At 42.0% G+C, this 22,529-nt stretch overlaps 2 protein-coding genes across 2 annotated transcripts; one reads left to right on the forward strand and one right to left on the reverse strand.

Moving 5' to 3' along the window:
• Nucleotides 1-115: 115 nt before the first annotated feature.
• LOC147330009 (DEP domain-containing mTOR-interacting protein) lies at nucleotides 116-2,609 on the reverse strand. Its single transcript, XM_086291520.1, is given in 9 exon segments — nucleotides 116-369; nucleotides 482-586; nucleotides 791-885; nucleotides 926-1,120; nucleotides 1,238-1,447; nucleotides 1,599-1,777; nucleotides 1,933-2,056; nucleotides 2,194-2,372; nucleotides 2,482-2,609. Coding segments are annotated over 9 exon segments (1,296 nt in total). The 5' UTR covers nucleotides 2,565-2,609; the 3' UTR covers nucleotides 116-243.
• A 1,985-nt stretch (nucleotides 2,610-4,594) lies between these two features.
• On the forward strand, nucleotides 4,595-6,536 carry LOC147330010 (transcription factor MafB-like). Its single transcript, XM_086291521.1, has one exon. The coding sequence runs from the start codon at nucleotides 4,937-4,939 to the stop codon at nucleotides 5,900-5,902; it is 966 nt and encodes a 321-aa protein (XP_086147647.1). The 5' UTR covers nucleotides 4,595-4,936; the 3' UTR covers nucleotides 5,903-6,536.
• Nucleotides 6,537-22,529: the final 15,993 nt, after the last annotated feature.

A 22,529-nucleotide genomic window follows, 5' to 3' on the forward strand; every position in this document is an offset into this window, starting at 1 on the left:
TGACTGACCTGATTGTGCCGATTTCCCCCCTCAAATTCATGAAAACAATCTAGGCAGTTTAGAACACTTTCCATGATGCAAGTCAGATAAACAGTTTAACAAGTGCATTTTTTAAGTTCCCCCCAAAATGAGCACATATCAAACGTAATTGCTGATTTTTTTTATTATTATTATTTTATATTTTTTTGCAGATGCAGTATTTCTATTCAAAGAGAGAGCCAGACTTTGATAATATAGCTACTGTCATTCCAGTGGTTCCATAACTTCCAGTACAACAGTGCGAGGTCCTGTCATCACCAGTCTGGTTACTGTCCTGTAGTCCAGGTAAAGAACACACTGTCCATTTACCTGGCACACAAACTGCCGCACCTAAAAATAAATAAATAAATACATAAAATATATATATATATATATATATTTTTTTTTTTAAAGTTATGGATCCAAGATAAGTATCTTTTTCAGTTTGTTTCAGCTATTTAACCTTAACTCCAGCAGCTGCTGCAGGGCTTCCAGGGTCAACAGCCTGCATATAACAAGGAGCCATGCCTCTGACAACAAAGCCCCAGCCCAGGGCGTCTCCTATCACCTGCAATCTCAATCAGATAAAATACACCTTAGACTTTAATCTAAGAAGAAGAAGAAAAACACAACTTTATTAATGTGTTAAGCTTGTTTTGACTTTTTGACTTTTAGCCTTTAGGGGACTGTTGCTCAGGTATGCTAAATTGGTGCTATTAAATCCAATCAGAAATCTAAGTAATAATTTATACGTATAATTTTCATAACTCACCGTCAACACTTTCTTGATAAAGGGTGCACCAGGTTCCAATAATTCTTCACAAGTAACTTTTCTTTTAAGGACTGTGAAACCAATTAAAAGATTATGTCTATGTGCTTTCACAAACAAGCCTCATTACAGTAATATTTAAACTTTGATGATACTATGAAACATTTAACAGTTGAATATAAATAACAAAACACTCGCCTGATTTAGGATTGCATCGTACTGCTGAGTGTGACAACAGCTGAAGAGGTGGAAATCCAGCAGAGTGAAACTGAAGGGAACTCAAGCTACTTCGACGAACACCGGTAATCTGTTTGGAGTCTTTGTTTGAGCTCACTATTAGATATTAGTGGCGATGTCAGAATTCATAAAAAAAAAACAAGGTGTATGTTGTGAAAATTGCAAGAGTTTCCTTTTATTTCATGTTTACTCAGTAATTAATTAATTTATTACCACTGAATGCACGGTTGCATTCCTTGGATGAGTTTCTGCGTAGAAGAAAGGGACTCTCAGAATTGTTGTCCTCTTGTGTTGATGCCATCACAGCTTCATCATTAACCTGCTCATTTTCAGTTAACAGCTCAGACAGGCGCCAACGCCGGCGGAAATTGATGCAGAACTGGTAGAGTAGCCCACTGTCAAAGAAATCATGCTTTTGTCCCACTGCGGGAGTTGGGGAGAGAGCAAAAAGCAGCAGTCTTAGTATAAATGGTATCTATGCAGTGTGTATTTTTACTTTTGATTGCAAGAGTCCCAGATGGCAAGCCCACCACTGACAGCTGTACATCAAAGGGCAAATGAAAACTCCCCTCACCGTGCTGAATGATGCCATGCTCCTGCAATGCACGGCACAACTCCAGTCCCTGTCGCCGGCTATCTGCCTCTCCATTCTGAATGAGATAGTCAATCAACTGGCAGCCAGGAAAGGAGCGCTTATAAGTAACACCATGCTCCTCTCTCAGCTGCAGAATGGAGTTCTTGTCTGCTATAAGTCTATAAGAGAAAACAAAACAGAATCAGATTTAAAATAGCATGCAGTGGAGGAAAAACCTGGATGAGATACACCTTTATTGAGGTCTTTCAATTCTAAGATTAAGCTGATCTGTCTCAGACCAGAAAACTTGAAGCACAAACAGACCAGCTCTTACTGCTCATATAGTTGTTGTCCTCGCATGAAGATTTTCACCTCTGTGTTAAAGGGAAATGTGCCATCATCCTTGCGGAAACGGTACAGCAGTTTGGCATCCTTGAATTCTGCCCTCTTGTCACAGACTGAGAGAAAGGCAGTTTTAAATATAAGTCGTGAAAGCAACATGAGGACTTAGCTTCAGGTAAAGAAGAGGAATTAATTTCAGCTAAAGAAGGGAGAGCTTCTTTAGCTGAAGCGCTTGCTGGTGCTTCCTTCTTACCGTGGTGTAAAATGTCATGGTCCATGAGGTGCTGCATGAGGCTGGCAGCTGTTGCTCGATCTGCAGCTTCCTTGTGGCTCACAAGCCAGTCTATAAGCTCGTGTGCCACAAAGCAGTTAGGGTAGGTGCGAAAGTGGTAGCGTCGATCCTTAATCAGTTTTCCATCGTGAAGTCTGAGCCTTAAAGTGGCGTTTAAATCAGCCGTGAGCCTTAAAACTGACATCAGTCATCTACCTGACCTGCAGAGTAGAATTTGCCGACATCGTCAGCGAATCTGTTTCGTCTTACCTGAGCTGTTCTCCTGCGATCATGACTTCAGCCTTGTGTTGCCTGGCCATGGCCTTTAACCTAATGCTGCTCGTTCGCTCCATGCTTCTTATAACTGGACACAAGAATGATTGAATCTGACTTTTAGAAATGGCCGTCATGTTTACCGAAACACACAGAACCCCATTGTCATGTGGGAGCAATGTTGTGTATACAGAAATGACAAAGACGTTTGTTTTTTTCTGTTTTGTTTCATTCAGTGCTACAGATATTAGTTTTTCATTTGGGTGTTTGGGTAAAACATCCTGCTCCAATTCTGAAGTACTTGAATTTAAATTATTTTCAGAGAAACACGGGGCTGTTTGCTTGAGTGATGCTTGATGTGTCCACCTAGGTTGTGTTTTCTATAACTGAAATCAAATTGTGTTGTTGTTTTTGTTTTAGTGTGTCATTCCTGAAATACTGGTAACATAAAACTGAAAAATACATCTATAAGTTACAGTTTCTTGAGCAACATCGTTCTTTTAGAGGTCACCTTACAGTTATCTCACAAAACAGGAAACTAGAAAAACACGCTTCGTATGTTGGTATATAGCCTAGCCTTCATCTCAAATAAAACAGCTGTTTTTAAAGATTCAGGTCAATATCAATGTATGCATCAAAATATGTGTTCTCAGATACAGATAAAGTGGAGTTTCTAGGGCTATGATATTGTGTTGAAGTGTAAACTTGATGTTGCAGTGCCTAGAAATTCTGCTTTTTCTTTGACTTGACTGTTTTGATACATGCTTGTTATGGCAAAAGAACCGAAGTGCCAGCTTGTGACGTGCACTTAGGCTGTGAGCATCCTATCATTAGCACAAGCTATACCACAAAGCATCACCCCGGTCTTCTGGCGTGAATCCTGTTATGTGTCCCTGAGAAATTTTTGCTCAGTCACACTGTCTCCTCTCTTCCTCTCTTCCCAGCAAGTCGAACTCGCTGAAACAATGCCTGGCCGTTCTCAGGCAGCAATTTCTATTGGTTTTGGCTTGAGTCTTTTTACCTTGTCAGTAAAGCATTCACTATCATTGGAGTAAGCGCTGCCTGAGAGGGTCAGCTCAGGGCAGGAACATTACTTAACCCTTCGATATCCTGTGCGTTTGTGCTTTAACTCTGGTTAGCCTGGTATCTGTTATGTCAGAGCTGCTGCTGAGCTGCTGACTTCTGGTGGGATCCCTCAGGAACTTCTTTGTGATGAGGCTTTGCATCTGTAATACAGTCATATTCCCTAAAGATGTAGTTTGGTTAATTAAAATGGAAAATATATATGTATATATTTTAAAGTAGCAGTACCATTGTTTTATGCATCTAAAATGTATTTGGCCTTAAAAAATAAGCGGTGAAGACTGAACAAATATATATTTGTACATTAAAATGTGAGCTTCACAATTTAAATCTAATAACAGGAAAAGCAACAAAGCAGTGAATATACCATATCCCTATGAAAGCCACTGCAGTGTAGGCAGTTGGCCACAAGATATCAGTATTCACCTGGGTATACCAAGGAGCACAGCAATCACAGTAGGGTCAAATGAATTTTCTAACAGCATCCTGTTGTTTTCTTAATGAATAATGACGTATAAATAACCATAAATTCCTAAATTACCACAAACCAATTTGCAGCAAATTGTGACTGATGGAAAATAAATGTATGGTTCTATTATAGTTCACAACCAATATTAGTTTTTAATAGACAAATTCATTGCCGTATATTTATTCAAAATCCTTGAAATCATATCCTTATCGTTCAGACGATTATGTTTTGTTTTTATGGGTTTTTGTTTTTTTGTTCTCATGGCTCCAATTCACTTTGGTGCATAATTTTTCCTGTGGGGTGAATTGGCAATATGCGAAATAGAGGGCGGATAAAACAATAAAAATAAAGAAATTAAACACAAAAGACACTACAGAATGGAGTTTGCGCCTCTGAGCAGACCTTTATAGGCTTTGGTCAAGTGACAATCACGAACAGATCGTGTGGACTCGCTCGTAGAAGCTTTTATGCAAATCTTCCCTTTTTCATTGGAGAGCAGGGTGGAGGTGTAGACTGAAAGCCGTGACATCACACAATGCAGCTTTATGAAGAAAGTGCGCTTCTCCTGAAAAGGCAGAGTTGCGTCCAGTCTGTTGGCATCACCGGACTTTTAAGTTCCTAAAGCCAAACAAGCTGCGCGGTGCGACGTCGCAATTCAACGTAAAGTTGAAAAAGGCGCTCTCCTGTTTTTTGCTGTGATTTATTTTTCACGAGTGGTGTTTTCCCCCTTTGTGATCGAAAGTTTGGAAATACTTCATTTTTAAAAAAAATTTATTATTCGGGTTTTATTTTTGGGCTTTTTTTGTTTTGTTTTTTTTACAAGTGACTGCGATTTCACTGGCTGCATGAAATATCAGTGGACATTTGGAGCTCTTTAAAGAGACCGGCTTTCCATTTACCATGACGACTGAGGCGCATTCACACTTGGGACTGCAGAAACCACCCATGGATTTCGTCAGCGACTATGACTTGATGAAGTTCGGCGTGAAGAAGGAGACGATGCAGGGGCTGGATCGCTCTTTCCATAGACCAGACTCCGTCTCCTCCACTCCTGGCAGCACACCTTGCAACTCTGTGCCTTCATCGCCAAATCTCAATCCTAACGACCACAGAAACAACGTCGAAAACAGCCAGTTCTGGATACCCAACAACGGGGGTTATCCTCAGCAAATGTACCCTCAGGCTTTTGGCCTGACACCCGAAGACGCGATGGAGGCCCTCATCGGAGCCACAGCGCAGCAGGGACACCCATCTGCGCCCCACGGCCACAATCCGCCACCTTTCCCGGCTGATTACGATGGCTACGGCCACCTAAACGAGCCTGTCCAGCACTACCCGGGTCTTCCGGGTCACTCGGACATGCAAGGTATGCCCAACAGCCACTGCCAAGACCCATATCTCAAAGATGACATGGGGTGCGCATCCCCTGAGTCGCCGGAGGCCCAGCAGGTCCTCGGTGCGCACCACCATCTCCAGCAGCAACACAACCGCCACGACAGGCGATCCAACGCCGAGATGCACTTCTCAGACGATCAGCTGGTGTCCATGTCAGTCAGAGAGCTCAATCGGCTTCTCAGAGGCCTAGGCAAGGACGAGGTGATGCGTCTGAAGCAGAAACGCCGGACCCTGAAAAACAGGGGTTACGCGCAGTCCTGCCGCTACAAGCGCGTGCAACAGAAACACGTTCTGGAGCACGAGAAGACGAACCTGCTGTCTCAGGTCGAGCAGCTGAAACATGAACTCAACAGGCTGATCCGCGAGAGGGACGCATATAAACTTAAATGTGAAAAACTGTCCGGTGCAAACTGTTACCACGAAACAGGGTCTACCAGCGACAACCCATCCTCACCAGAGTATTTAATGTGAGTTTGTAGATTTTCTGCAGAACTGAATCTTTTCCATGTATGAGGGGTGGCATGTTGGCCACCTGGTCGCCTTGCTCCTTACCAAATAACTCCACGGATTTATCAAGTTTAAAAAAAAATCTCGGGCATAAAGGACACGACTCAACTTATTGTAATAGATGCAACTAGGCAACAAGTAATGAATGGAAATTTGCGAATAAGCATGCATGCAGGACATGTATGAGATGTCTTTATTTTATACAGACATATCTGTATTTTGTCTCAGAGGACGTACTTGAAATCAGAGGATATTTGCTTTGAATAATTATGCAACCATATTGTTTTGCTTCACTTATTGTTTGATCTTCATTTTGGTGATTTTGCTTTGCTTTGCTTTTTGTAGCCAGGATTATATTTCGTGTTCATCCTTTCTTTATATAGAAAACATCTAATGTTAGAAAGCACACGTCTATTGTTTTTATGAAGCTGATTCTGCTGGACAGATGTGTTCCTTATTTGCTTTTCTTTTCAATGTAATACACAGTTATGCAAATAATTATGCAGATTTTCATTTTTTTCATCTACAATGTTTGTTTGTTGGTTTTTTTTTAAATTCATCTACTATGGATCAATAAACCTATTGTGACATTTTAAAATCGTGTCTCATCTTCTCACGAGTAAATGTTTTACCCGCGTGAAACATTTACTTCCACTTGCACATTTGTCATCGTGGCTTGCTGTAGTTTTTGGAGACATCCAAACACATTAATAATCATATACACAACATAAAAGCAAAAAAGAAAAAAAAAAGAAGATAAATACTAGAAAAAAAAAACCAAAGTCTACTATTTGTACATGCTACATAAAATAAGGGTATCACAGTATTTCAGCTAGTGCATAGTGTGTATAAATATGAAAGTAATTTGGTTCATTTGCAACTGAAAGACTATAAGCACATAAACAAAAATCTAAATTAGAGCAAAGTTCACTTTCCTCATCATAATATTCCTATTTTCTTATTCTTCCAAAAAACAAATAAGAACAAAGTGTATTAGTTAGTTTCGGCGGATGAAATGAGGAGTGGCTTTCTCTCGTTCCCTGACCTTTGCCCATCATGGAGTACTGCTTCCTGTGGGACCCCAGCATGTGAAAGCACAGGGCGCTAACTAGCCGGGGCTGTGGGGCACAGATAAAATGGAGTGGAAATCAGGCTTCCCTTCTCCTCTCTTCCTCGGACAAACACCTCTGCATTCATTAACAGAGGAAAAGAGAAACAACAACCACGGCACACTGCTCCGCGCTCTCTTGGCCAGCTTCAACAACTTGGTGTTTTGTTTTGTTTTAAATTTAAATCATTAGGAGAATTTCCTAATGAGGAATTTCCTAATCTTAAACTGATCATTCTCAGTTTAAGATTACAACAATATTTGAATGAGCGTGTAGTTCCAAGGCCAGGGTAATAATCTGTGATAAGTGGTTACATTGTAAATTGAGTTTATAACCTCTGTGATTACCTCTGCACAGAATATCTTGGAGAGTGTTTCAGTGTCAGACGAGACTTTGTTACCGTCCTCCCTTTCAGTGAGAGTTTGGACTGGCAGGTGGCTCACTTTAGTCTAGAAACCAGATTGTCTTTTCATGTGTGACCCCCACCAACAGTTTTGACCTCACCCCTCTGTTAAAGCAAAGCAGGCCTGAAGTCACAGCACAGGTGCAAAAGCACTTTCTATCTGAAAACAGGCCTAATCACAAGAGCTCAGGATATCTAGACGGCTGCGGTGTTGAATCCTAATAAAAAGGGTTAATCTGTGGCTGTCATTTGTAAAAATGAGCCTATATTTGTGAACAATAAACAAACATGTATGCATGAACACTTCACCTATTCAGATAGCTGCTCTCGAAAAACAGAGAAAATAAAATAATTGAATGAGTTGATTTGTTTCAAATCACTGATCAAGTGAGTGATTAAAATCACATAAAAATTATTTAAAAAATTATATAAAATTTAGATTTTTCAGTGTGTAACTGCATAGTTGCGGTAGTGGAGATTTTATTTTATTTTTTTTGGTGCAATGCTCTTGTGATAATGTACACTTGCATGTTCTTCACACTGCGCACACTTATGCCTCTCACAAAAATGTGGTTTTTAGAGGAGAGTGCTTTGTTATCGGTTGTGTGTTTGCGCACTTGCGTACATCACACGTGGATTTCCAAGCAACAGTGGAATAATACAGTAGAAGTGTTGGTGAGGAAAGCGGTTTGTGGTACTGTGTGACAGTGCGCAGGGTGCCATTGTAGAAACGATTAGCCAGCTCTTTTCCCTCGCATGTGATAGGCTGTTGGGGCCTGATGTGGGAGCCTCGCGCTCCACCACCACCACCGCCGCCGCCACCCCCTCCTCTCCCCTCCACTCACCCCTCCCTGCCACCAACACCCTGAGCCCACAGCGCCTGAGGCTGGCTACTGAGTCAGCAGGAGGGAAAGGTGTCTGCACGGCTGTGGCATCAGAACAAGAGAGAAAGCAAATAGCAAGAGAATGATGAAGAGCAGTGAAAACGGCTTAGAACAGACATGCTTGCATTTTTTAAAAACAGCGAGAAGGAATGGCTGCAAGATGAATGATAAAGCATGCTAAAGAGGAAGCATAATCATGCCTATAATTTTTTAAAAAAATCTCTACTGCAGAGGGCTTAGTTTTTACACACACACGTTATTTCATAGAGTTTAATGAGACGCTCTGTCTTAATTTAACCAGAACACACTTTTACACACACAGAGAGAACCTGAAGGAATGGTGTGCAGTGGAAACACTCGGACGGATTCATCATAAGCAGTTGAATGTGGTGCCAACCTCTTGCCTGAGTGCTAGGGTTTGCCAAGACTTGGCTGTGTCTCAGACAGCGGACACAGACAGTGGAATGCTGCAGCTACTCACCATTGTGTGCATGGGAGAGGCACAGGAATGCAGGCTGCCAGGCTTCATACACTAACACAGCCAGAGGCCTCGAGCCATGAGGGAAGACCCAGCCAAAAAGACCCCACAGTTGAACATCACTTATCACTTCCATCTGTGATATTATACCCATTCTCCTCTTGACAGTGTTACTTTGATCCAGCTCAACTGATTCTGGTGCAGCGTGACTCTTTCAACACTCAGTATCTTGTCGGGGTGGCTTCTGACTTAATGCAACAAAGCCGCTCAGAGATTAGATACCAAATGGATGTTTTGCTCAAATCAAGTCACAATCATTTGATCAACTGAGCAAATGTTTAAACACTGTTGATCAATCAGTGAATTCTACCTTTACAGTAATGATTTTCGCTAATCTTCCGTAGCTAAATGTCAGCTGGCCAGACGCTTGACCTCTGACCCCTCACCCCCAAATAACAAACCAGTTCCAGCCTGAGCCAGTTTTTTCACGGTTGTTTTGCAATAGCAAAGCCTCATACTGAGCGATCGTCGCTAAGAGCGACTTCACGTGAAGTGCAGAGCAAAGGCTGGGATGGAGGACAGGATGGACGACGGGCTTCCTCTTTCACTTCCTATATGAGGGTCCAGTCAAGTGACTCTCTGTGAGAGTGTTAGCCTGTGTGTCTCAGGAAAACGCAACTTCGATGGCTGTGGTTTCCGCTCAGGATGTCCAGTCGTTACTGCGCACAGTTGTGACACTGTGAATCATGCAGCGATCACACACGCACACAGGCATCTCCATGGACATAGCACACATAGAGACATGCGTATGCAAATCCAGGACTTTGTGTGTGCGTGCGCCTTCTTGCTCTCTCACACACACTTTTTAAAAATAAAATCATGTGATTGTGACGATCTTTTTTTTTTTTTTTGGTCAGAAGTATATTGTCGTGGCTGCTGATTACAACAGCAGTTTCACCCCCCCCCCCCCCCCCCCCCCCCCTGTTGCCACATCCTGAATGATTCCAGTGTAATTATGATTGTACTACTGGTAATGACTAAAGTTATCACATGATGGCCTCTGAAGGATTCAACAGAGTGGATTAATATGTAGCCCCAGGAACATAATAAAGCGGTCTTATTGGCGTAATAAGGAATCTGGCTTCCTGGGGACGTTGTGTCCAACGTGTTTGTGCATGAACTCTTGGGGATCTGATAGGAAGGCCCTCTGATAAAGTGCTTGTCACGTTCCAGTGGACACCACTGAGAGAAGTCAGACAAAGTCCTGTCACATTACAGACGGTGGACTTTGGTTACAGAGCAAAGGTGATGCACTGTATGTAATAATTATACAGGTTCCTCCCAGCATGACAGAACCATTATAAAACAGCCTGAGCTTGAGGGTTCACTGTAGTGCACAACAGGGGGGGTAAATTAACTCTGCAGTTGATGTTAAAATTACTAATCATTTTACTTGCATGGTTAGAATTCCACATGTTAACTTTCCTTCCTTTCATGGATACGCATGGTTTCATGAAGGTCGAAGAGAAGAGAAGAGAAGAGAAGAGAAGAGAAGAGAAGAGAAGAGAAGAGAAGAGAAGAGAAGAGAAGAGAAGAGAAGAGAAGAGTCTTTCCCTTTCAATCCCTGCAAGGATTTCCTGTTCTGTTTTATGGGGGTCATACAGCTGGCAGGCGCCCTCCTGTTTCTGTCCATAATGATGACAGGCATCCATTAGTGCACAGTAGAAACACGAGTCACCGAGGTTAAGTCAGCCCCCCCCCCACGACAGCCTCTTCCCTTTCCACTGCGCCTGGACCCCAGTACACTACCTACCTATCTAGGGAAGATAATTGTAGCTCACAGTTGCTGTTGACAAAGCTTTGCTGATTAAGGGTCAACTGTTGCTCAGACACCAGTATGTTTAGCACAACCTGGAAAGCGGGTCCAGCCCCTGGGGACGTTATTGGGTCTCTGGTCTATAACATACTTGCATCCGGGAAAAGTAAAGGGGTCACTCTGGTTTTTGGGAAGAGCCCAGCAGATGAGAAAATAAACACTTCTGGCTGTTGTTAGGAAATGAAAGACAAGAAACTGCTTTTTTTTTTTAGTGGGGGTGTTAAAGAGAGCAGGAGTTTCATGGTCTTGACCTCATATTTTACATTGTGCTTAGAGGAATGAGATGAAGAAAAATAAACAGTTCAAAATATATCCTTTAGAAAAATAACTAATAACTGTGAAGTTTAGCTGAATCTTTAGAGCTTTCAGAAATTACAGTTGTCACTGCACATGTATAATTCGACACCCTTCTTCATAAGTTTCTGTGGGTGTTGCTGACATGAGAGTATGGCTGTAGTGTCATACATTTGGTGAAGTCTAAGAGGCCTCCCTGGAATTGGGTGTGTCACTCTCCCACTAATGTGTCACGTTATCATCTCCCTTGTGTCAAAACTCTTCCTTCGTGTTTCACAGAAGGCCTTTGGCTGAGCTTAAAGTCATATTGTTTTCCCCTCTGGCTGATTTTAGCACCGCTGTCTGCATTATATGCAGCTGGAGGACTTGGCAGAGAACTGTTCACACACCCACTCTTTGATTCTTTGGCCATCTTTGTCATCATGTTCGATGTGACGCCTCAGCTAAAATAACTGAGGAACAACCAACTGTGTGCTGTGGTTGGAGTGTCAAGGAGAAAAGCTTGTTATTGGGCAACCCAGAGCTTATAAGGGATCTATTTAAGGGGCTGCAGGCCTTTATCCTACAGTGAACCCATGTACTTGTTTGCTCTGTTTGTGGCCAAGATATGGGAAGTACTTTGTTCTGGCTTCTGTAATAGCAGAGAGAGAAAACCCAACTTCTCAAAAAGAAAAGAAAGAAAGAAAGGTTACAAGAAAACAACAAAGTCGACTGGGCGTGTGATAACAATTCCCACTGAATTTAAGATATATTGCACTCGCAATAAAGCGTTCGAGGCTGCCAGCAGTCACGTCAGTCTAACAAATCTGGTTGTCTTTCACCGCGATGGCTGCAAGCAAAAGTAAAAATTGCATGATGAAAAGTAATGAATGCAGACAATGCATGCAAAAAATATAACTTTATGGCGTTAAACCTCCAGTAACAGTTTTTGTTGGTGTTTTTGCACCAAAGCACAGTGTGAAAACAGCAGGGCCACGTTACCTGCTTTAGATCAACATATCAAACTTATTAGTTAACAGATCCAACAGATACAGGGCTTCATTTGGAGCTTTGGGTTTTACAATCAAGCATATATTCACTCACTATGTTTGTTTCTACAAAATATACACCTGAGAATAGTTGACGTGTTTAAGTTTGGACCAAAGTGGTGGTCTGACTTTGAGATACTTTAAGAAAAAATATTGATTACAGCAGCCTTAAGAGCTTTTGTGAAACTGTCCAAGGGGCATGTGTATTCAAAACTTTCTCAAGCTATATCTCTTATTATTGATTATTATGAAATGCAACTGATTTCCACTGCCTTTAAAAGGCAAACAAGAGCTTGGAAGGCACTGACGTATAGTCGCAAATCATTTTTAGAAACGCAGCAAACCAGCGAAAAAGAATCGAATGCGATTAGTGTAAAGGAACACACCGCCCACACGTGGCTGCACAGTATCCTGCAGCACCTCCGAGCTGTAGACAGTGGGAGTTTGTGCCCTCTGACATGTAAACCCTGAAAACCTCAGCCTGCGCTGGCTGAGAAACACTGAACTGTTCAATTTTTCTGGGCATCCCCCCACCTGCCAGCCTCACATAAGCTTACGCCGTCTTCTTGAGAACAGATCTAACATCACAAAATCAGACAAATGAGTGAAAACGATACTGCTGCAGATAATCAGGCTGAAAACTTCAAAGCCAAGAGAGACAAAAAAAAAAGTGTTTCTGTGTCTCTGTGCTGCACTGCATCTGGAGTGAGTGTGTCAGCATGAAGTCTCTTTTTTTACAGGCAAGGTCAAAAGGTCATCGTAAGTCTGTGAGTGACAGCAGTAATGGTGAGTGGGGCTATATTTAAATCCCGTGGAGAGGGACAGCCTTGACTTACGCGTGGACCCTGCTCATCATTTTTTTCCACACAAATCTGAAACTGCTTCTTTTATGTCAAGCTGGCTTAAATGAAACCATCAACATTGTCGCAATGACAAATATTTTGAGATGTTGACTGTGTAATCATTCTCAGAACTATTACTGGTTGCCTCTGAATTAAAGGGGAACCAAATGTTACAAAATGTTCAAAGTAAATTCGTTTTTAGGTCCACTGATTTTCAGAGTAGGTTGAGAAATAGCTGTCTCACTATGGATTTTACTGGCCTGTGTGTGACAAAGTGGACTCTGCCTTTAAAGATTTATTTGTAATGCCCTGCTGAGGAGTCCGGTAGCTTTGTTGTCTCAATGGATCTGAAGGCTGAATGTGTTGATTTGTTTTGGTGAAGACAAACTGTGGTTGAACAGTAGAAGCAGTGGAAAACACGGGCATTGGGCTTTCCCACAGAATTGGCGGAGAAGACTTTGAAATAGGAGTGGCTTCTTGAAGCTTTGACAAACCCTGATTACCTGATAAATCTGTCAGAAGCCGCAGCCCCTCTATAAGAACCTGTTTTTTTTAAATTATGTGCTAGTAAAACAGATCTTTAAAGGACTAATCCTTCAATCCAGAGTCAGTGTTTCATCAGCAGAATACACCTCGAGTGGTTGAATCAACGAGTGCTTCCCAAATGTGTCACATAAATGAGATTAATGAAAAACGTGTGCAGAACGACGGCGTGTTGTTGCCCTTTCAGACTAGTTTACCCCCCGGGGCTACGTTGACACGCACACGCATAGCTATCTGTGCTGCTATCTCTTTACAGTACATCTGTGTCAGCAGTGGGCTGAGGCAGGAGCATGAGAAATGGAGGCGAGCTCAGTCCTCAGTCCCACAGATAGGGGTTGTGTACTTAACTGTAAACAGTTTCTGTGTGTGTGTGTGTGTTTGTCTCTGTTTCTATCTGTTTTCATCACCTCTGGAAAGGTGGCATGACAAGTCTTCCCACAGGAGCAGCAACAGCCGAGAGTTGCCACCCCGCACCTTCCTCCTATCTCCACCTCACTTGATGACATGGGCTTTATCACATCTGCATCTGCTGGGCCAGTTAGTCTTTCCCCTTTGTTTAAGGATTAAGAGATGTTGCTGAACCCAGCATAGAAAGACAAATTGGGAGCTTTCTGACATCCAAGTGGCACCGATGTTTTCCTCTGTGAATAGGCTGGATTTTAGAGTCCAGCAATTATTCAGAATCTAGTTAACAGTGTGCAGAAGATCTCTCTCTTCTCTTGACTGAATCACCTCTTTGATGGCTGCGATGGACTCCCTCTCAGTCCTCAATATGGAAATGTCTTCTTTTACTCTTTAACTGCATTAAATGATGTGTCCTGTATGGCCTCTAGCTGCTGGGGAATGAAGTGGTTTGTTAGATCAACATTGAGAAAGCTGCTGAAATTTTAACTCCTAGCATAATAAACAAGAGCACGAGTCCTCCGTGATATTTCCTGCCAACTTAAAGCCAGGATGGAATAAATCTGATCCTGTTTTACTTTAGCAAAACTCCAAAACTATTTCACAAAAGCACCGACAGCATCAAAGAGGTGACGCCTTCGCTCCATATTGAGCCACTGTTACACAGAGAAGTTGACCTTGCCTTTGGCCTTTTGGCTGTCTGACAAAGCAGTCCCCATGCTGTAGTGCAGTACGGCTGTCCTCTAAATGAAAGTAGCTGAGAGGCGAAGGGCAAAGAGGCCTATGGAATATCAATGTGCGATGCTCTCAATTAAGATTAAAGCTTCGAATGGAATCCTATGGAGCCGCTTCCCTAAGAAATGCTTGACATTTTACCCTTGCTGACTCGGGATAAAAAAAAAAGAAAAAAAAAGTGTCCTGCGCCACCAGTACCACCACCACCGCTAACTAGCTGCCCCTCCTCGGATACGGCGCGCCTTTTGCTGAATTCATTCTGTAGATATTGACTTAGGCTGCAGTCACACTTCTGAGAAATAAGTGAAATGGATCATCTTACTGCCAGTGGATGATAAGAATACTGAAATATGAAAAAGCGTCTGGATCAGCAAAATGACAAACCACGGGGGGAAATATGAGGCAGTCATGATAAACCCTTAGAGACAAATTCCCTACAGCTAGACGTGGAAATGAGGCAAGGAAAGAGCGGGGCAGCGAGGGGAAAGGAGAAAAGAAAATATACATATCCAACATTTTAATGGATGTTCAAAACAGAGCTTCATTAATTTAAAATACATATATCCTCTCTGCCAAAAGCACGGGCAGGCTGCACGTAGATGGCTTTTATCCACACAAAACGGCAGCTGTAAGATTTGCTCAGTAAGATCTGACCTCAGTCTGATTTATTACAGGAGAAACTCGCCCAGTGAAAAAAATACATCACACTGTCTTCATTTTGCATATTTTTAGCCACTAAATATTCCTTATTTACAGGAAGCGGTGCATTGAGAAGAGCTGTGTCCCTTTTTCATTAATGCAACGTTTGAGATTGACTTTGCATTTTATTAAGATTCAGCAGATGCCTTTTCTGGGCTTCTTAGAACGTGCTGCACATTTCCGGGTAATTTACAGAGCATGATGTGTGTTGTTTGCATCTGATCTTGTAGATTTATGCTGATTACCATGATGTTTACGGTGCGCGGATCTGCCAGTATCATTACATCCGAGCTATGTAAGCATTTGTGTTTCTGTTTGATGACACTGGAAAAATACAGCGCCCTACATGGCCGTCAAATCCGAGACTTTGAATGAATAAGAGATACGTATCGGCTAAATTTTTTGGGACATATTTTTAGAACTCCTGGTGGATCTAAGCTATTGTGCATGTGTGTATAAGGTTGATCTAATATTTTAGAGCTGAAACTAAGAGAACGGGGACTGATTATGAATACAGTGTATAAAATATGATCAAAATGGAGCCTATCTTGTAAACTCCACCCTTGATAAACAGAATTCCACATCACGCTCCAACTCTGCAGTTAACTGAATCAATGCAATTCCACTTGTGCTGATCTTGCAGACTGAGGCCCTTCCCCCATCCCCCCTCTCTCTCTCTCTTTCCCTCTCTTGCTCAGTCTCTCTCTCTCTCTCCATCTCTCTCTCACACACACACACACACACACTTCTGTCTCCCTCCCCAAGCAGGTCTACCCATCGTAACACATTAGCAGCAGAAGCCATCACACAATCAAGACAAGGCAGCGCATGAGACGTCAGGCCAATTTGTTTCCTTCTCAGAGCTACATCACATTAGGAGGGTGGCTATACCCTTGAGCTAAATCCAAGTTCACACAGAGGGAGCGTGCTGCCGGACAGGAGGGCAGCGATGTCAGCACTTTTCAGACGGCTGCTGACATGTATCCAGCAGACTGACATGTATGAGGGGAAAAAAAGCTTGATAGTTTGAAATATGGCCTTTTGGATGTTTCTCTGTTTTTTTGTAAGCTTTTGGTGGTGTTTCCTGAGGCCTGGGAGAGAAGGAGTGCACAGTCAGAATATTTCAACAAAATAAAAATTGCCTTTAGCCAGAGGTCAGGGTGTCAAATGAAGCTGTCAGGTGAGTAAAAGGAGATGATATCAGGACATCACAGGCCTAAACACATCTGATTGGACTTCGTTCTTCGTGCTCTCGCTGGATCAGAAGACAAATGTAACTCGGAGAGGCCAGTCAATAGTTCAATTATCTGCTGTCTGTATTGGTTAATTAAACATATAACGGGCCACCTAAGGACTAATGATAGCCATCCCATTACCCATAAAGCTGAAGGATTGGGTAGAACCACCACTTGACCCCGGGCTGGATTGACTGGCCTCGGGTACGGGGTCAGAGTGTATCTAACCGTTACTGCTGTGACACTCCTTTGCCTCACTCGGTCCCCATCATATGTCTCAGGAAGTGGCTCACAGCTCTGCCAAAAAACAGTTGGAAGGGGAAAAAATGCAATTACTGCAAGATTATCATACTGCTTCCGTTTGACTTTTCTGACTGAATTCATGAATATATATGAATCCATCTTGCATCTCAATCTGAACCCACCACCCCCCCACATACACACACACACACACTCACATCCATGTTTGGCTGGTGGCATTTTCTTTGTTTCTTCAAAGTATGTTTTTGCAGGAAGATTAAAGAGTTACCTTGAAAGTTACCTTGAAAAGTAGGAACCGTCAAAACTCTCAGCAGGCTGTTCTTGGTGTAAAAGAATAATCCCCCTAAAATTACATTACATTTCTGGGAACTTTAATGCAGAGTGCTTTGGGAAAGATGTGTTTTTCCCCAAATATTGCTGTTGTCAGGCGAAAACATGTCATTAAAAAATAAACAGCTTGTTTTTGGTTTTGCCCAACTGAAATCTTTTTTTTATCTCTAAACTTTTTTTAAAATTTATTTAATTATCTAATTTAGTAATTATCTAATTATTGGTAATCTTTGTTCAAAGTGTGGTGCAGTCAAATATTATTACAGCTGAGCAACAGATCATTGCAACTAATATCCTGTAAAACAAATCAACATATATGACAAAATATACAAAAATGTGTTATTTGTCAGATAATGAACATCTGGATGCTTAAAAGCATATCTATCAATACAATTACTGATTCAAAAATGGAGCATTTTGGACATTTTTCACCTGCCGTCTTAGAAGCAATATATTCCCTGTGCTTTTTAATCATGACACTCTTTTGTTATATTTCTAATTTGCATTTTAAAACGTTTTTTCAACTGGCTTTTATACCTGTGTTAAATAAGCAGCTATATGATGAAGAACAAGCCAATCAGCTCCAATCAGATAGGTGAAGTGAAAAAGATTATCTATTTATCAAAGCTGTAAATATACATAAATGTTAGACAGACACATGAAGTTCAAAAATAATAAATTCTTGAATAAATTCATGGAAGCAGCAAGAAGTGGCTTTAAATGGGCCAAAATGAGACTAAGGACGCTAAGTTATATGTTGGCATACAGACGCAGTACCTGCTAACGGTGTACCCATGGGGTCTGATCATACACAAGCACGAATCATGCTGATCATACTGTAGCACAAATAACTCTCAAAGCCAATGCTGGCTTTGAGAGCAAAGCTTCAGAGCAGACGGCACACTGCAGCTTGCTGTTTGTGAGCATGTGTTGTTGCAGGCCACTCGGACTGTCCATGCTGAACCCTGAGCGTCAGAACTGTACAACACAGCAATGAAAGAAGGTGGTCTGGTCTAACAGTTTCTTTTAAACCAATTGGACAGTACGCTGTACTCCTTGGGAGGAGATGTTACTTTGACATGCTACCACCTGCCTAAGCATACACCCTGTTCTCTTCTTCGTGGCAGCTGTGAGGACAGCGGGTATATTATTCTTTCAGCAAGATTATGAGCTCTGCTACAAAGTGAAAACATTCAGGAATAGTTTGAAGAACAACATAAAGTGAAAGTGATTTACTTAGCTTCTAATATCTACCATCTGGAGGATCTGCTGCAAGAAAAGATCCACGGAAACCCCAGCTTGCACCTCGCCAGACTTAAAGACTCTGCTCTAACATCTCATTACCTCAGCACACCTTGTAAAGTCCTTATTGAATCCACATTGATAAAAACATTTAAACATTTCTTCAATTTTACTTTTTGATAAAATGGTAATTCTTGAACATTTTGTCAAATAACACAAGGACAATAGAACTGAAGAAAACCAACTTAGTAGTTCTTAAAGCTCTGCTTCTGACGTTCACGCTGAGTCCTGTACTTGTGAGACCACCTGTACCCACCCCCAGTTACACTCACACATACAAGGAACCTGTCTCTCCTTGAAGGTATCACTAACCTTTAGACTTCACCCACTGTTCTCCTTAATAGCTCAATCTGATGGATCATTTAAAAGCCCGCTGAAACAGACAGATGGGTAATGGATTGCATGGCAAATCAATGCTGGGATCAATGGAAGACATGCATCAATAAATGGATAGAGAGCTACTGAAATAGACACCGCAGTTAATGGGGGACAGCGTAGAACATCATTGTGTGGAGCACGCAGTGTAGGCAGGCTAACACGAGTCGCCCCCGGCTGATAAAGTGTCCTTTTGAATAATGCAGACAACAAACTGACAGTGGTAAGCTAAACTTAAGCTTGGCTGTTAGAGTGCGGCTGTGTTTTTTAGTCTCTACCCCCCAACGAACACACACACTGGCACTCAATCCATACACACTCTCTAAAGCTATAGGTGGCCAACGCTTGCCCAATTTCTTTGCCCGAAAGACCGGAAACATATGACTCTCATGGCACGGAAAACATACAAAAGGACACATCTGTGTTTTCTGTGCAAAAACACAGAGTCCCAGGAATCGTTTCTTTACGCACACATGAAGCATGCGAGGAAACACCAGGCCACTTTCAGTAGGAACAGGAAGTATTTTCCTCTGATAAACAAAGTGTGTTGTTATTTTTCCTATTGGAAGAAAGTGTTCTGATCTGACGGGCCAGGACACATGATGATGTGGGGGAGCGGCACACCACAAGTGTTGAACTTGTGTTGGTCTCAGGTGGCACTCTGACTGTACACTGACTCATCCCCGCAGTACCGGACGCTCCAGTCTTGTGGTTTAAATGCCTAGCAGTGTGATGCATCCCACTAACTGATAACTGCATTTAACAGTGATGTCAGCTAAATTGAAAAAGACATTGTAATAAACAAATATAATTCTAGATAAACCTCAGCTTCTGCACAACCAAGTGGTAAAACGCTACAGCTGTTTCTCATGGGCTAGAGTTATAAATCTCTGGTGAATGGCTGGTTTAAGGGTGGGTGCTGAGAAGCAGCTGTACCTGTCTAAAAATAGCTCCAAGGCTGCTGCCGGACAGCGTGTTTTAAGCTCATCATGCAGTTTAGCACAAAAGTCCTATCAACAATACCTTCCACCTGCATTAGCCCGAGCGTGGCCCCGAATCAGCATTACAACACAGGAAGTGTTGTGCAAACTGAGCGTCCGCGCATGTCCCTGCGCCTGACTCATACACCCAAACAACGGCCAAATCCTGACCACATAATTCAGACACACTTCATTTTCCAATGAGCTGAGCATTCATTATCAGCGTGCGGTGGCCTGAGGCAGAACAATCCCTCCTCGGTGTAGTGACAGCCACCGGCCGCCCTGATGGAAAACAAAACACAAGGTGGCACTGAGAACACGAAACCGTTATGACAGGCCGGATTACACCGAGTAGTAAGCACATTTTATCAGTCTTTTCTTTTAGTCAGAACAGACTGAAACTCCTACATGCAGCCTGTTTTGTTAGGAATGCAGGTGCATGTGCACGCAGAGCACACGCTGTTTGTGTGAGCTGCGTGCTCACACCTGTTCGGGTGTACAGTAGGGTCAACGTAATTGCTTAATGCAGAGCCTGGCAGCGTTTATGGATGCCAAACTGCGCCTGTGGGAGTCACTATAGCCCACAATCTGACTAATGAAGGCCAAGTAATCAAGCTTCAGACTCATCAACCATGTTTGCAGTAATTAAAAGGTTTATGTTCAGGATCAGGAGAGCTGTTTGAGTCAGTGTCAGAAGCCAGATTGGATGTTTATTATTTCCGGAAGCCGAAGCCAAAATCGAAATATTTGACACAAACTCCACTGATCTAATTGTTCATTTAGTTTATATAATAACACAATCTGATCATAAACGCAGCGAGCTACAGTCTTTGCATTGACATTCGGGCACGGAGGGAGCACGCGTAAATGTACACCATGATGGATATAAATCCAATAATCAATTGTGTGCTGACTGCTGTCTGTCTGCATCATCCTAATCTATTCTGTCCTGTGGGACTGTGTGGGGCTGTGAAGAGGACAGTAGGTTAAAAACTACACGCATCCTGGTGAGAATCCCACAGAGAAATAAACACTAAATGTTGCACATAATCAAATTTTACCAGAGCAATTCACGTAACGGTTATTTTACATCTGTGATCTCTGATGATTCCCAATAATAGAGTCAATAACTGAATGAGAGCTGAACACAGTGTTTGTGTTAGGATATAATGTTACACCTTGTCTCAGACATGCTGATATCCACAAGGATTTCCTAGCAGAAGTTCGGCCTCTGCGGGTCTCCGGGGATCATGACTGACCTCATAAGGACATCAGATGCTGGCTGTTTGCTCACCATAATCTGGAAATGAACACAGTATTACAGGATCACCAGGACAAAACCAAACAAAAATATCTAAAATGAATAACCATAAGCATCATAGTTGATCAAAGTCTTCTCAGAAAGCGATGATTTATTTCAATTTAAGAAATACGTCTTTGGTGTTTCCAGAATGTCACCTCTTCTATGTAACAGAAGCAGAACATACAACAGACCAGTGAGCGTGCTTTAGTTAGGGACAGGGCTCTCTCTGGTGGCAGAGTTTTGCTAGTGTTACAGTTAATGTTCATCGTAAGAGGGATTCTGGTAAATGTGTTAAGCTATGCACTCTCAATTAAGAAGAAAAAAATCAATTAAAAAGCAAATCATAGCTATAGTTTTTTTTTTATTCGTCCCATGTGATGAGGAATACGGGAGCTTTTCTGTTTACCAGTGAGCCGAGCCTAATGCTGTGGGTGCGCACTGCTGTGTTGTGGATCCCCCACTGCTTCCTTGATTACAGCCAGTGGTTGCTTTGCAGCAGCCAATTAAAATCAAATACCATTCTCTCACATATTACCACCATTGTATTTACTTGTAGATCAATTCCCTTCAGCTGCGCCATTTCACATAATGAATGCAGAGGCTTTTGATGTGTTTGCCTGGTAGGGGATGAACGCACCACGGGAGGAGCCGATGGAGGGCCTGCTGTTCTTACCTTTTTGCCATTTGATAGTCAGAAGTGTAGGCTTTATTAAGACTGAATGGTAATAATGTGGCGTGCTGTAAATGGCAGACCTTTGCTACCTTGATGAATCTTTTGAAATTCATCAGAAAAGTTGCATTTATCCAGGATATGTTCATTGTTATTGTGACATTTCAGTGCATTTCTCTGTAAATCCCACCTAAAGCTAATTTAGGATTTTCTCACACAACTGTTGGAACAATACCAATTTCTATTAATCTGCTAATTAGTTCATTCATTATCTGGTATTAGATGAACCATCTCAGGGGCCTTTCACAGGAACAAACAGGTACATTGCTGAATTAATAAAACAGCATGAAAAAAACCCCACACAGTACAGCCCTTTAGTAAAAAATTACAAATCCAGAGTATCTAGAGTACTTATTATAGAGGAAGAAGTCTTCAGTTTATTTGTATATTAAAAGCTGGATTATTGTTACCTGAAAACAGAGAGCATATTAATGATGCAGATGATTTCGAAGGAGCTTCAGGTAACTGATCTGCATACAGGAGAGTAGTTTCTTTTGTCGTGTTTTCCGCCCTTCACACTATTTGTTTGTTTGTTTGTTGCTCATAGGGGGGAGGGGGGGGGGTGTCATCTGATTGTTGGGGATTCTCTGCTTTCTCTGTATTATTGTACGGCCTCTACTTTATAATATAAAGCACCTTGAGGCAAATTGAATTGAATTTCTGTAAAGCAATGCCTCGTACGGCCCAGTAGTTAAGTAGATACTGATTAAACAAATGATCACCAGATCTCAGTCCAAGTGTATACAATCAGCAGTGCTACTTTTATTGTTATAGTGTAATTT

This window comes from Aulonocara sp. 'chitande type north' Nkhata Bay, linkage group LG5 (assembly GCF_057382095.1).
Source record: "Aulonocara sp. 'chitande type north' Nkhata Bay isolate Kocher_YH1m ecotype deep benthic linkage group LG5, A_spYH_male_GT1.1, whole genome shotgun sequence".
Taxonomy (NCBI): Eukaryota; Metazoa; Chordata; class Actinopteri; order Cichliformes; family Cichlidae; genus Aulonocara; species Aulonocara sp. 'chitande type north' Nkhata Bay.

Bases quoted from the DNA above. Each gene is read 5' to 3' on its own strand.
- LOC147330010 (XM_086291521.1), top strand. From the start codon at position 4,937: ATGACGACTGAGGCGCATTCACACTTGGGACTGCAGAAACCACCCATG.